Consider the following 15,658-nt stretch of genomic DNA (forward strand, 5'->3'; position numbering starts at 1 on the left):
GATATTCCCAAAATAAAGTGGCAACCTGGAAGAATAAAGAAAGAACATCCTTCCCATAAGATAATCTAAGGCATGATGAGGCAGGATGCTGGCGATTACACCATTAGAAACACTAGTCTCAACGAGCAGATGTACAATGATTTCAACCCGAGAGCATTGCATATCATACACATAATAAACCTTAGCTGTGTATCACCTTTGAAAATACATGGGAGGCAGATAATATTTTCTGCAGGTATCTGTAATGTCTATTTTATCTTTCCTTCATGTTGATAATCGATTTGATACTGATTTTCAGTAAATAACAACCAAGCAACACACTCATGTTAAAAAGGAAAGCAATGTTCATATTGCAAAGCTAAAGTTCAGAGTAATATGGCATGCTTTGAAAGATATTCTTACACAGCAGTGAGCTAAACGCCTTGCTCCCCATCCAATTTTGGCTATATCATATGAATTCTACCTCACAAACTTTATTTTACATTACTCAAAAACACTTGAAACTAAATGAACATGACTGAAAGCTTTTTGATCTCTTTAGCAAACAATATAATCAACATCTATCACAATCTGAATAATGGATATGAAATACTGTTACAATCAAGTAATAATGCTAAAAAAGTATGATGGTATAGACTCTGCTCTTACCTGAATCTCACTGAGTTTGATTTGCCCTTCAGGCAAAATACTGCCATGTTCAGCTGTGGAAATCCACGTAGTCTAGCACGACTAGCTTCTGATGGCTGAGGTCGATGAGTTTTTTCAATAATACGGTTACATCATATCCATCTGATGCACTGTATCCCTCAAGTTGAATTCTCAAGGTCTTAATGTATACAATACAATCAATTAGGGTAAAAATTCATTTTAAGATTTTTCCATTATAGAAATACATTTTCATCTTAATACTGGTATCCAAACGGAAGACAGCAATCATTAACAAGAAATCATTGCACACTCTAAGATCAGAAAACCATATCTAATATACAATAACTTTAAAGATAATTTTATAGGTCACTTGGTCAATGGTTAAGGAAAACTTCATCAAAGTTGTGCCACTAACACTTTTCCATTCAATATCCTACATAACATATAAAACAGTTTTTCAGTAAGAATAAAAGAAACATTTGCTTAAGAATGATGAATCATGTTCCGTCATTTTAAATGACACTGAAAAGTGTGCAAGTTAACAAAAGAATCTGAATTTTTTCCGGCATCTTCAACTGTGCTACACTAGCAATTCTCACTAATAACATTATTCTACTAACAATCTACAAGTGAAGTATAAAAATCTTATTTGGTCTCAAACCTAAAAACTATATTACAACCTCTGTGTAATTTGACTTCCAGCTGGGTTTAAACAAGTAAAAACTACCCAAATACCTCAGCACACAACATATTAAGTACCATTAAAGAAACAGAGAAAGCTGGAACAAAAGGTAATGACTATTTCTGTTCATCCTCCCTTCAAGGTTACAAACAGACAGAACTTAGTAAACATTTCCAAGCTTTCTCCAAGTGAGAGGCCCACAGCTTTCAAGTACAACATCATGTACACAATTAATGTATTAATAGCCTGAAGCTCAAACACGGAATTATGTACCTTATCTTGGTGACATATAATTCCAAGCACTGTTAATAACTTAGAACAATACGGTGTTATCAAACAATGTAGTCCTAACAAGTTAGAACTATGAAGCTATACATTATTTCAACAAATTAGGAACAAAGACAACTACTATCTGATGACTGTTGGTGTTACTAGTAGTTAAATGTCATATTTGAAACATGGATATCTTCCTCTTTATAAAGAAACCTTACTGAGTCAACATAAACTGAGAAGTACATATCTTAGGTTCTGAGGTGTAATTCTTATGTTGAGAACCTCCAATTTTCTAATGAATAACTACAACAGCAATAGTCACCACACCTCCATTTCCAAACAGGAAATTGTGAACAAGCTCTCCAATATGAAGCAAGAAAATCAACATGTACAGTTAAGTCATGTGAGTGACCCCTTTCCATCACTACTACTACATCTTGTAACATATGAAACGAAACTGTCTTGCACCCCACTGAATTCCTCAAAAAGACAACATTCACCAATTCTTTTTGCTAACCTGACTGAAACCATCAGAAGAATACTTACCAAATCTACTTCCTTGATAAACTGATGTTTATTTCCAAGAAGGCAACTAATTTAAATGAAAAGATATACTTGGGAGATTAAATACAAAAAAAAGAAATGTACGAGAGTTAAGACAGTCCAGACAAAAAGAAAGAAGAATTAAAAAAGGTAACATAAGAAAGAAAATTAGATTATAAAAAAATTTACACAGGAGAAGACATTTTATGAAATGTAATAAAGAATACACTAATGAACAAAAATATGAGCAAAATTATATTGTGATTTTAATGAAGTGTTTGTATATTTTACATAAGATTTTCTACATATACCATGATGAATCAGATTCACTCACTCAATCTCTCTTAACCTAAAAGATAAACTCATAAAACCTCCAACAGTCTTGATAATCCATTTATCAAATGACCATTATTATAGCACTGAAACATAGAGAGGTATTTGAGCTAGGGTCACACTGAGACAAATAAAATTTAGAACTTTGTGTGTTTCTGCATACACAAAATATACCCAAACGAGTACTGAAAACGCAAAGAAAAGCATTTCAAGGAAAGTATTTACTAAATTATGATGTGTAAGTGCACCACAGTATTCCTATTCTGATCACGTAAAAAGTTAAATTCTTAGCTTTTCATCAAATTTGATTATCCAGTTCCTCTCCTATGACAATACCATGAGTCTGAATTAATATCAAAGACATACATGGTTCCAAAATTTTAAATTGGTTATAAACTGAATCAACTGTCATAGTTCACTTGTAAACTTTTGAAGAAATAATGTGTAAGCTCACTGCCCTCATAAGGTCCCATGGAAAAAAAATTGCCAACAGATGGAAATGAAGGTCTTGTTCAAACAGTTGGCTGGTTGATGAGTTCAACATAATTTGCTGGGAAAAGGCCAAACATCCCATCAGGACCAACACCCTGCCACCAACCTTCATCTATTTGATCGATGTTCGTGATGATCTCCGAAGGGTCAAAGGTTATCTCAGTTTCATCAGCTGCAAAAGAGGAGTATAAACATTTATGAGATTACTATATATCTTCTATAAGGAAAATCAAAATACAGAGATTATGCTCTCATTCAAAACCTACCAGGATCATGTCTGATTGTAATATTAAGTCACTTATCTTGATAAGTGTGAAACTAACCTTTATCATATAAGGGCCACAACAAAGTCAACCCCTCTTAGCTGTAAGGTGAAGCCGTACAAAAACAGAACACCAAAAACCATAATTCACTTGCCTTGACACTGTCTGCTTATGCAAGAACCATGCATTCACAGCAGGGTGGTATAAGCAAAATCCTTTCCAAACATTTAAAAATAAATATTCAGCAACACTGGAAACACTAATTCTGCTAGTTAATTTTCCGACTACATAAGAAAATCAAATTCTTAATGCATACATCAAAATATCTGTAGAAAAACTGAGGGATGTAACTGCAACTATTATTACTACTTTCGCAATCATCATTATTATTGCTTTTATATAAACATGGACTCCACTTGCCAATGGTAATATCACCTGCAAGATATCACCTTTGATGAAATTGCATCATCTACAAGCATACAAAAAAGAACAGAATGTTGTCTAGGACATTCTTACCCTAAAGGTGCCCACCTTACCCAACTCTTGACATTAAATGCTACTTCAGTACTGCAGGTGCAAATGACTGGGAGAATAAAAGAAAGAGGCAGGAGGTCAAGAGAAAGGTGCAAGAGGTGAAAAAGAGGGCAAATGAGAGTTAGGGTGAGAGTATCATTAAATTTTAGGGAGAATAAAAAGATGCTTTGGAAGGAGGTACAGTGCATAAGACAAGAGAACAAATGGGAACATTGGTAAAGGGGGATAATGGGAAGGTTATAACAAGTAGTGGTGATGTGAGAAGGAGATGGAGTGAGTATTTTGAAGGTTTGTTGAATGTGTTAGATGATAGAGTGGCAGATATAGAGTGTTTTGGTTGAGGTGGCGTGTGAAGTAAGAGGATCAGGGAGAATGATTTGGTAAATAGAGAAGAGGTAGTGAAAGCTTTGCGGAAGATGAAAGCCAGCAAGGTGGCGGGTTTAGATGGTATTGCAGTGGAATTTTTTTAAAAAGGGGGCGACTGTGTTGTAGACTGGATGATGAGGACATTCAATGTATGTATCGCTCATGGTGAAGTGCCTGAGGATTGGCGGAATGCACACATAGTGCCACTGTACAAAGGCAAAGGGGATAAAGGTGAGTGTTCAAATTGCAGAGGTATAAGTTTGTTGAGTATGCCTGGGAAATTATATGGGAGGGTATTGAATGAGAGGGCATGTACAGAGCATCAGACTGGGGAAGAGCAGTGGGGATTCAGAAGTAGTAGAGGATGTGTGGATCAGGTGTTTGCTTTGAAGAATGTATGTGAGAATTACCTAGAAAATCAAATGGATTTGTATGTAGCATTTATGGATCTGGAGAAGGCATATGATAGAGTTGATAGAGATGCTCTGTGAAAGGTATTAAGAGTACATGGTGTGGGAGGCAAGTTGCTAGAAGCAGTGAAAAGTTTTTATCAAGGATGTAAGGCATGTGTACGAGTACGAAGAGAGGAAAGTGATTGGTTCTCAGTGAATATTGGTTTGCGACAGGGGTGCATGATGTTTCCATGGTTTAATTTGTTTATGGATGGGGTTGTTAGGGAGGTGAACGCAAGTTTTGGAAAGAGGGGCAAGTATGCAGTTTGTTGTGCATGAGAGGGCTTGGGAAGCGAGTCAGTTGTTCACTGATGATACAGCACTGGTGGCTGATTCGGGTGAGAAACTGCAGAAGCTGGTGACTGAGTTTGGTAAAGTGTGTGAAAGAAGAAAGCTGAGAGTAAATGAGAATAAGAGTAAGGTTATTAGGTACAGTAGAGTTGAGGGAAAAGTCAATTGGGAGGTAAGTTTGAATGGAGAAAAACTGGAGGAAGTGAAGTGTTTTAGATATCTGAGAGTGGATTTGGCAGTAGATGGAACCATGGAAACGGAAGTGAGTCACAAGGTGGGGGAGGGGGCGAAGGTTCTGGGAGAGTTGAAGAATGTGTGGAAGGTGAGAACATTATCTCAGAAAGCAAAAATGGTTCAACACTGTTATATGGTTGCAAGGCGTGGGCTATAGATAGGGTTGTGCAGAGGAGGGTGGATGTGTTGGAAATGAGATGTTTGAGGACAATATGTGGTGTGAGGTGGTTTGATCAAGTAAATAATGAAAGGGTAACAGAGATGTGTGGTAATAAAAAGAGTGTGGTTGAGAGAGCAGAAGAGACTGTATCGAAATGGTTTGGTCACTTGGAGAGAATGAGTGAGGAAAGATTGACCAAGAGGATATATGTGTCAGAGGGAACGAGGAGAAATGAGAGACCAAATTAGAGGTGGAAAGATGGAATGAAAAAGATTTTGAGCAATTGGGGCCTGAACATGCAGGAGGGTGAAAGGCGTGCAAAAATAGAGTGAACTGGAACGATGTGGTATAACGGGTCGACATGCTGTCAATGGATTGAACCAGGGCATGTGAAGTGTCTGGGGTAAACCATGGAAAGTTTTGTGGGGCCTGGATGTGGAAAGGGAGATGTGGCTTCAGCGCATTATACATGACAGGTAGAGACCGAGTGTGAACGAACGTGGCCTTTGTTGTCTTTTCCCAGCGCTACCTCACGCACATGTGGGGAAGGGGGTTGTCTTTTCATGTGTGGCAGGGTGGCAATGGGAATGAATAAAGGCAGCAAGTTTTAATTATGTACATGTGTATATATGTATATGTCTGTGTATGTATGTATATGTATACGTTGAGATGTATAGGTATGTATATGTGCGTGTGGGGACGTGTATGTTTATACATGTGTATGTGGGTGGGTTGGGCCATTCTTTTGTCTGTTTCCTTGCGCTACCTCGCTAATGCGGGATACAGTGACAAAGTATAATATAATAATATAATAAATATAATATATATGTATATATATCGTAATATATTATTTTTTCTTATCTATTATACTTAGTTGCTGTCTCCCGCGTTAGCAAGGTAGTGCTAGGAAACAGATGAAAGAATGGCCCAACCCATCCACATACACATGCATACACTTAAATGCCCATATACATACATATACACATACATACATGTACATATTCATACTTGCTGCCTTCATCCATTCCCACTGCCACCCCGCCACACATGAAACAGCACCCCAATCTGAACCTTCAAGGAGGATGAGCATTCCCCGCTCAACACCTTCTTCTGTTTCCTCCTTTAGCCCCCTTTAGTCTCCTTCTATGACACGTAGGGAATATTATTATTATTATTATACTTAGTTGCTGTCTCCCGCGTTAGTGAATATGTTAGAGGTATTCTTTCTCCCCTATCCCCAGGGATACTGGGGTTGAAATGCTGTCAACAAACTGAACCAATGCATGTGAAATATCTGGGTTAACCTATGGAAAGATCTGTGGGGTCTGGATGTGGATAGCGAGCTGTGGTTTCGGTGCATTACAAATGACAGCAAGAGACTGAGTGTGAACGAATGTGGCCTTTTCTGTCTGTCTCCCTGGCACTACCTCGGTGAGGCAGGAGGTGGCGACGCTGTTTCCTGTGGGGCTGGCTGTCATCGGGTATGGACATCGAGTATGAATATGTACATGTCCATGTGTATGTATATGTGCATATGTTGATATATATATATGTATGTATATGTGCATGTATGAGCATTTATGTATATATACATGTGTGTATGTGAAAGGATGGGCCATTCTTTGTCTGTTTCCTGGCATTACCTTGCTGATGCGGAAAACAGCGATCAAGTATAACAAAAAAAAAAAATCAATAAATTATGTATCCAGTTAAACAAACGGGAAATGTAACTTACCAGCCTGGTAATCATAAAGTGCTCGGGCACATAAACCATGTTCAGGAAGAATCTGGTATTCCATTCCCTGAAAGAAAAGGAAAAATTTTCTATTCATTGATAAGAATATTTCTATACCATGTTCCCTATTCATGATACTCTACATGTGACGTAAGTTCAATAATGACCTACATTCAAGTTATAAGTACTCAAAAATTGCAATTTTACATGCTGTTGAAATGAAGAAAAAGAAAAAAGTACCGTATGAACTCTGATACCCTGCTTAAAACTATGGTGAGAAAAGACTGAGGTTTAATAATCTCTGATGACCTAGTCAAGCAAGCAGTGCAATGAAGCAATGAAAAAAAAGCAAAATTTTTTTTGGCTTAATGGGTTGAGCATTAAATTTGAAACAACTTCCAACATGAATCATGTGTTCAGTTTTGGTTAACCTGCTAAAAGAAAAAAAGGACAGGAAGAAAAAAAGGAGGGGGGTGGCAGCAACCTTTCAAGATGATATACAATACAGGTAACAATTCTTATACAAACTGTAAACAATGTAAAATTATCCAGCTTTGAAAAGGGATAACGAAGCAATAGAGAGAATGTATTCAGAATGTAAAAAATTCAAGAAACTAGATTCAACCTGGTACTTAAAACTAGATCAGTCTGATTTCACTTGTATTAAACTCATGGACATAAATTTCCTTTGAAAGAGGCAAAGTAACTCTCCTTTACAGAGATCATCATAAATTATGACTTAACGAATAGTCAAAATGAACCCCATACATATGCATTAAAACAAAATTTTGACAAATATTTTTCTTCAACACTTCTATGGTTTTTTGTGCCTCATAAAAAATGTAGAATGGTAAAGGACATTTCTCTGTTCAATATGTACTCAAAATCATCCATCCTAAATACATTCTTTCCACATACCTTAACTTCTGAATCCATTCTTCACTTTCACAACCACACCTTTCTGTATTTCAGACATCATCCTTATGCTCATATTTCTTCCTCTATCCAATCTTTATTCCTTATCAAGCAAGAGCTTGTTTTCCCTGCAATATCTCTTTATCTGTCCTAAAAAGCAATGTTTTAAGGAAGTGCTTTTATTCTCCTAAAAAACAAGGCTTTTAGCAGGTGATTTTAGTCTATCTAATCTGGATAGTACATAAAAAGACCAACAGGTATAGTATTTCACTTCTTTTCTGTAAGCTATACTAAATTAAAATGATTAGTGGTAATTAATACAAAGACACCAGACCAAACAGCCTATTCACATTTTAAATCTTCTCATACTTACTCTAATACAAAAAACATAACTATTTCTAAACTCTGCAAAAATGTATTTGGTTACTTACATCAACTTCATACACCATGCCAACAGCTGGAGTTGTGGAATTAGAAGAAATCCCTGATGTGGTGGAATTACTTTGCTGGACGGCTACTTCAAAAGTGTTATCAGTACTGTTGGATGAAGCCTTAATGGCTGCTGTGTGATCCACATAATCATACACTGACTTATCTTCTACACCATTGTGATAGTTTGGTTTGAACATTTCTACAGCTGTGTCTTCAAACATTTCTGAAACTCTAGATTCATTCTGTAAAAAAGAACAAAAATGCATGTTACAAAAGTTATACATAAACACACACACACATCCTTCCACCTCTAATCTGGTCTCCCGCGTCTTCTTGTTCCCTACATCTCTGACACATATATACTCCTTGTCAATCTTTCCTCACTCATTCTTTCCATATGTCCAAACCATTTCAACATACCCTCATCTGCTCTCTCAACTACACTTTTTATCTCCACACATCTCTCTTACCCTTTCATTACTTACTTGATCAAACTACCTCACACCACATATTATCTTCAAACATTTCATTTCCAACACATCCACCCTCCTCCATACAACCCTATCTATAGCCCATGCCTTGCAAACATATAACATTGTTGGAATACTATTTCTTCAAACATACCCATTTTTTTTCATATATATTCGCCATTTCCCACATTAGCAAGGTGGCATCAGGAACACAGGTTTGAGCCTTAGACAGAAATTTCTCACTCAGCCCCATGCCCTATTCCTTCTTTTGGAAAAGTAAAAATTGGATGGGGAGAATTTCCAGCCCCCCCCCCCCTTTAGTTACCTTCTGCAACAAGCAGGGAATACGTGGGGAAACATTCTTTCTCCTCTATCCCAGGGATACACACAAACACACACACAAATATGTATATTTTTTTTTACACATTCGCAGTTTCCCATGTTAGCAAGGTAGCGTTAAGACCAGAGGACTGATTATATTTGCAGTTAAGTTACAGATCTAATATCATCCTGTCATATCCATAAGCATGTTTTATATCTTTATCTGCATATATGATCCAGATGTTTCAGACAGCTGCCTCCTGTAAGTAGCATATCATGTAATGTTTGTTTACCCTCAATAAGATGACTGTTTATGCAGTGAGATCAGAGCTTTGTTTCACGCTTTGAGTTTTCATCATAATATCATTGATTTATCAGTCAACTGTCTATTAACTAGTATTAAACTATTATGCATTAGTTTCTCTTTTATGCTGATACAGTCAAAAGTTATAGAATAAGCTATTTAACAGTGTCTTTATGTTATAGAATAAGCTGTTTAATAGTGTTTTCAAGATTGTGGTTATGATTTCCAAAATGTTTCATTCTCTCACAGCATTCGTGAGTAACAAGACGAGGGGTACCACAACTGATGCAGACAATGAAAACATTTTAGCAGGGTCTGAGTGGGAGCAAGTCTGATGAATACTGATTTTGATGCCCCCCAAAAAACTACCACCTAAAAACTAGCCAAGGAAAAGGGAACACCTGACTTACTTCTGTCAACCAGCTCAGTTACACAAGTTCCTGAACACAAATGTCATAACACTGAGAATGTCAGAGGATAAAACCTCACAGATTTAGATGGCATTTGACTGAATTGAAATATATGATATTTAGCTATAAGAGACTAGTCATATTTTTCCTTAAATTTAGATGTAAATAATTCATAATATACATAATGCTGTACTCTGTACTGCAATTAACACAATCTACAGTGAAGATAAAGCATACTGGTAATCAAATTTATTTTTCAAGATAAAAAAGTTTAATAGTTTGTTTCATGAATGAATCTATGTAACACTTATGAGAATTTTCACATATTCTCTGCATTTTTTTATATAAACCATCACTTTGTTGAGTATAAATTTCTTGATATTTCAGTTCCAGATAAAGAAAATACATTTCCTTTCTATATATAAAAAGTATTAGATAGTGTTCAATTAATAATTTCATATTTCAGTGGATCACTGAAACTTTTCAGGAACAAGCAACAAAGAACACAGCAACAGGGTTAAATGTAGTATGCTGTCTTTGAGTGATGAAAGACTGTGCAAACTATTCCTGGAGTAAAAGGACATTTGTTTTACAAAAACGTCAAGGGAAGCAGTGCCTTAGCGGTGCAGTATCTAAACCAGTGGAGATTTGAAGCAAAGTAAATAGTAAAAACAAAATAAAATCCAATCAGAGAACAGAACAAATCATTTATCATAAGCTCCCTTTAATAAAAACAGCATGATGTGGAGAAACATTTCAACTCATACTACAAATCAAACGTACAGTATAGGCTGACGGAACTTGGAATGTCACAGGATCCTCTTGGTGGGGGGAGGTTGGATTTGGTGAACTTGGATGGTAGGAACTTTGGTTAAAGGAGAGCTGCTGGTGAGATGGTTCAGAGAACTGATGGTAGGTCTGATTGTTGTTTGTATTATGGTTTGGTTGTGCATGATGAGGGATACTATGATGTACTTCTCGTGATTTGTCCTCCCATTCATCCTTAGCAGAGGACTCTTCTCCATCAGGTGTTGGTTGGGTTGGTAGCCCTTCTCGAAGTAAGTTCCTCACATAGCCAGTATTAGTTACTTCCTGATGATAGCACTTCCATTAAAATATAAGCTTCGCAAAAACAACCGTAGGATAAGTGAACTAGCTCTTTGTACACACATATGAATTCACTTAAAAGATACAACACACAAATAAAACTTGAAATCAACCATAAGCAAATGGCATCAATATACATAAATGAAAAAATCTTCATACTTATTCATGCAAAAACAAAGATAAAGCAATGATCACTTTTCTCTAACTCTACATATGACCCTTCAGTTCCAGGACCTTTATTGATAACAAGGAAAATGGGGTTCAGACCTATAAGCTGAACAAAATTATTCGTGCAAGATGTGAAGATATACTTTATTAAAATGCTTGAAAATCTTTGGAAACTTTGTTAGTATGATATTATGCTTGCATGCTAATAATGAATGGCAAAAATTTACAAAATATGAATGTGGGGTAATACCTGTTTAAATGGAAATATGGTAAGAAGAAAAAAGATTGTAAAAAACCAGCAATAACGCATTCCCTGGAACTCATGAAGTGTGAGAGGCAGGTATGGGAAAGGTCTTGAAAATGCATATCTACTTTTTTTCCTTTTGATATATCAAAGTCAAAATGCAAAAAGCATTTTAGTCTTTACCTTTCATCATGTCTCATTCCAAACAACTGAGTATAGCATGAAAATCATTAAGGTACCACCTAAAAATATGGTTACTTCTGCTGTCAATCATGAACCATCATATTAACCTTAGAAAATTAATAATTACTATGCATAAGACTTATATAGAGATAACATGCAAAATTCTTTAGCAAATCACCATTACTGGGATGAGACAAACTCCCACAACACTTACAAAGCTGGCCAAATCCACCAAGCAGAACCACAAGTCATAAGGTACACTGATGTTCAGAGCTTGTCTATCTGGGGCAGAGCAAGGCAAATGAGGAGGAAGTGCTTTGGTGTCTATGTTGTGGAAGTTACATCATCAGCATGAAGGGTCTCAGGATATGGGGAAATGGTGTTTGTGATGTTGTAGGGATGGGTGATGTCCAGAGTACAGTAGGAAAAGTCTGACTTGTGTTTCCAAGGAGTGTGGCTTCTGATGGGTGTGTGTCTGGTGGGTTGGAGTTTACAAACTGAGTTAGGGGGATGGGTATTTAGTACTTGTTAAGTTCTCTACAAATGTATGTTTTGTCACACTTATGTTTGCTGGGGGTGGGGTAGGGGGATCTATAAGTGTGACTTGCTGAAGTGTGAAGGAGAGATAAGATTTTCAACTACAAGTTGGTGATTAGTTATGGAGTGACTTGGATGGGAGGAGGTTTAGGGCTGTTGCATAAAACTGAGTGCTAAGCAGGTTTAGGTGGGGGTGGGATTGTATTCAAAGGACTTTTGTTTCATTCTATGGTGTTGAGTGCTTGTGGCTCATGGCAGCCAGTGTTTGCTAGGAGTGTCCTATTGTGTGGCTTGCAGCTTTGCTCTATATCTGGAGTTAACCAGTTATGGAGACTTTTGCCATGGCCATCCCCTCAAGGGAGTTCCCAAAGAGAACAGGCATTAGAGATACAGATATATAGATAGAAAGATCTACATCTCTGATGCCTGTTCTCTTTGGGAATTCCCCACAGCAAAAGTTTCCAAAACATATGAACTTTAGCATCATATCTTAGCCTTTAGTACCTCACCTTTAATGTGCTACCAGCAAGAGGGAATCTCTTGCACAGTGTTTTCAGAGGCTCCTACCTACTGTTCCTTCTGAGTACTTCTAACTAATCTGCTCACCTAATGTTCCAATCTACTACCTAATGCTCCCATCTAATGTTCCCACCTACTACTTCTACCTAAAGCTCCTACCACTTTGTCATAAGGCAGGGTTAGTGCATAGCACTCAGAGTAGGAAAATCTAAACTTACAAAGAATGAGCTATGTTTGTTTAGTGTCATCAAGAATTATGTGGGACAAGGAGCAATTATGTTTGAGGACAGAATGCCAACAGTCCATGTGTAGGTGAGGCAACCATCACTAACCCTCCCAGTACCCAGGCGGACAGTATCAGTAATGTACCTCCCTGGCCAAACTGCCTACCAACTACTACATACTTGTTATATTTCCTTTTTATAAGATGTTAGACCATGCAGATGAGACAGAGTTTAAAGGGGTCATTCATGCTCAAAATATGTAGTTCTGACAGAATCTTATCTATATTCTTCAACATTGGTTTCTGCTCATATTAGCATCAGAATACGATGTCAAATGAACTGATACTAGGAAGTCGATCACAATCATGCTATATGATCTCAACTGAAGTTCTTTATTAATTTTTATCAAAATATTTCCTATCATCAGCAAATTATGGCTACTAAATTTATGTATATACATGTGTATGCGGGTGGGTTGGACCATTCCTCGTCTGTTTCCTTGCCCTATCTTGCTAACGTGGGAGACAGCGGTTAAGTATAATAATGAAAAAAAAAATTGAAAAGATAAGAAAAGGAAAATAATTCAGTTACAGTAAGCTGGATAATTATCAAGACTTTACGCCTATCAACCAACAGTTTAAAAAATGCATCACTGTCAAGTTACACCTACCCCTTGTAAAATCTTTTAATACCTTCTTCAGGGAAGAAAGATAATTCTAAGACCAAACAGACTCCCATTGTACAGACGGTTTGTGTTTCAGAAATATCTGTGTAAAGATTTGCCATGACTAAGCTTGGCATGGGAAATCAGAAGTGCAGGTACTGGCATATGTCATATTTGTGTGCTCGGAGTGCCATTAATGGCACAGGGCAGCCCATGTGTAATTGTAGTTAAGCGGGCTGTTAGGTGGATGTGTGTGTTATGTAAAATGAGATGAACTGCTTCATCCCAAATCATGGATTCAACAATAATCCAAAAAATCATATGTCTGATTTTTAGATAGGATAAGCTATCAAGCAATTACATTATGTAAGATAGTGATTTCTTCTGTATAAGAAAGCTAAGAAAATGTACATACTTAATAGCATTCTAAAATTTGCTAAATGACTCTGCACAATATGCCAAAGATACACAGTATTGAAATCATATAGTTTCCTCCCAACTGCAGTGCCATATAATGATTTGGTATGACATGTGGCATCAACCTATGTTCTAGCACATCAATGACTAACATTAAAGTCAAACATAAAAAGGACTAGTAGCTTAATGACCTCCAACAGGTTAACCTTGCCTTTAAATCTAGGCCTAACAACCAACCCAGTAGCAGGTGGCTGTGTCAAGCATGATGGCATCCAAGAAACAGTGCTCAGCATAAGAGACAAATGGACGACTACACAAACCACACCCTCCTACTTCTGACATGGCAGGATAAAAAAGAAAAATCTACTACTAAATGGCATTTCATAAAAGCTATGCTGTCATGATACATACAGAACATGAGGGGTCCCTAAAATTAGTAATAATTGTAAAGACTAACCGGATGGGAGTGTATGGACTCTGGAGGTTGCTTGATTGGTGGTGCTGGAGGTGATGACTGAGCCAGAATTGTATCCTGAATTGGTGTACTAGCATTAACTATTGAGGTAGGTGTAGCCCGATCACCTGCAATAGGAAAGGGTCATTATGCTTTTCCTCAGCCCTTCAAATTCAACAAAGCTGTGAAAAGCACTTAACTGATACCATTTCATTCCCAATATCCTTAACCTAAATACCAATGACTATAATATGCAATCAAAGTTGTAGATAAATCAAATGGTAACAATTCTAAAATTATGAGAAATGGCTAAAAGATGAAGGGTATAGTACGGGGGAGTTTGAAGAGATGACAGATGGGGTTCCAGTGAGATTAGGATACTTATAATATTCAGTGACTATATATAAGAATACATAGGCACAGGCTATAGATAGGATTGTGCAGGGGAGGGAGGATGTGTCGGAAATCAAATGATTGAGGACAATATGTGGTGTGAGATGGTTTGATTGAGTAAGAAAAGAAAGGGTAAGTGAGATGTGTGATAATAAAAAGAGTGTAGCTGAGAGTAGAAGAGAATGTGTTGAAATGGTTTGGACTTATGGATAGAATGAGTGAGGAAAGGTTGACAAAGAGGATATATGTGTTAGAGGTGGAGGGAACAAGAAGTGGGAGACCAAAGTGGAGGTGGAAGGATGGAGTGAAATAGATTTTAAACAATGGGGGCCTGAGCATGCAGGAGGGTGAAAGGGGTGCATGGAGAAGAGTGAATTGGAATGATGTGGCATACTGAGGTAATCATGCCGTCAATGGACTGAACCAGGGAATGTGAAACCTCTAAGGTAAACCATGGAAAGGTCTGTAGGGCATGGATGTGGATAGGGAGCTGTGGTTTCAGCTCATTACACTTGACAGCTAGAGAATGGATGTGAGCAGATGTTGCCTTTCTTATTGTTTCCTGGTGCTACCTCACTGATGCAGGGCGTAGCGATGCTGTTTCCTTTGGGGCGGGGTAGGCACCAGGAATGGATAAAGGGGTGCAAGTATGAATATTCATATGAGTATATATGTATGTGTATGTATATGTATGTACATATGCATGTGCATATGTGTGTATACATGGGCATTTGAGTGGATGGGTCTTTCTTTGTCTGTTACCTGGCACTACCTTTCTAACACAGGAAATGGAGATCAAATATGATAATAAAAATATACACTTTGTTATTATTATTATACTTGATCGCTGTTTCCCACACCAGTGATGTAGCACCATGAAACATATGAAG

At 37.2% G+C, this 15,658-nt stretch overlaps 1 protein-coding gene across 4 annotated transcripts in view; it reads right to left on the reverse strand.

Annotated features, from left to right (window-relative positions):
• Positions 1-845: 845 nt before the first annotated feature.
• Positions 846-15,658, reverse strand: part of Abp1 (Actin binding protein 1) — a 46,503-nt gene continuing 31,690 nt past the window's right edge. For 3 of the 4 annotated variants that reach the window (XM_071679040.1, XM_071679038.1, XM_071679039.1), the window contains 5 exons: positions 14,379-14,503; positions 10,642-10,950; positions 8,353-8,595; positions 7,007-7,073; positions 846-3,143 (listed from right to left, as the gene is read on the reverse strand). In XM_071679040.1, coding sequence (XP_071535141.1) covers positions 2,992-3,143; positions 7,007-7,073; positions 8,353-8,595; positions 10,642-10,950; positions 14,379-14,503 — 896 coding nt within the window. In that variant the 3' untranslated portion in view covers positions 846-2,991. The remainder of the gene's footprint in view (positions 3,144-7,006; positions 7,074-8,352; positions 8,596-10,641; positions 10,951-14,378; positions 14,504-15,658) is intronic. The other variant, XM_071679041.1, reaches the window with a different exon arrangement.

Source organism: Panulirus ornatus, chromosome 29 (genome assembly GCF_036320965.1).
Source record: "Panulirus ornatus isolate Po-2019 chromosome 29, ASM3632096v1, whole genome shotgun sequence".
Taxonomy (NCBI): Eukaryota; Metazoa; Arthropoda; class Malacostraca; order Decapoda; family Palinuridae; genus Panulirus; species Panulirus ornatus.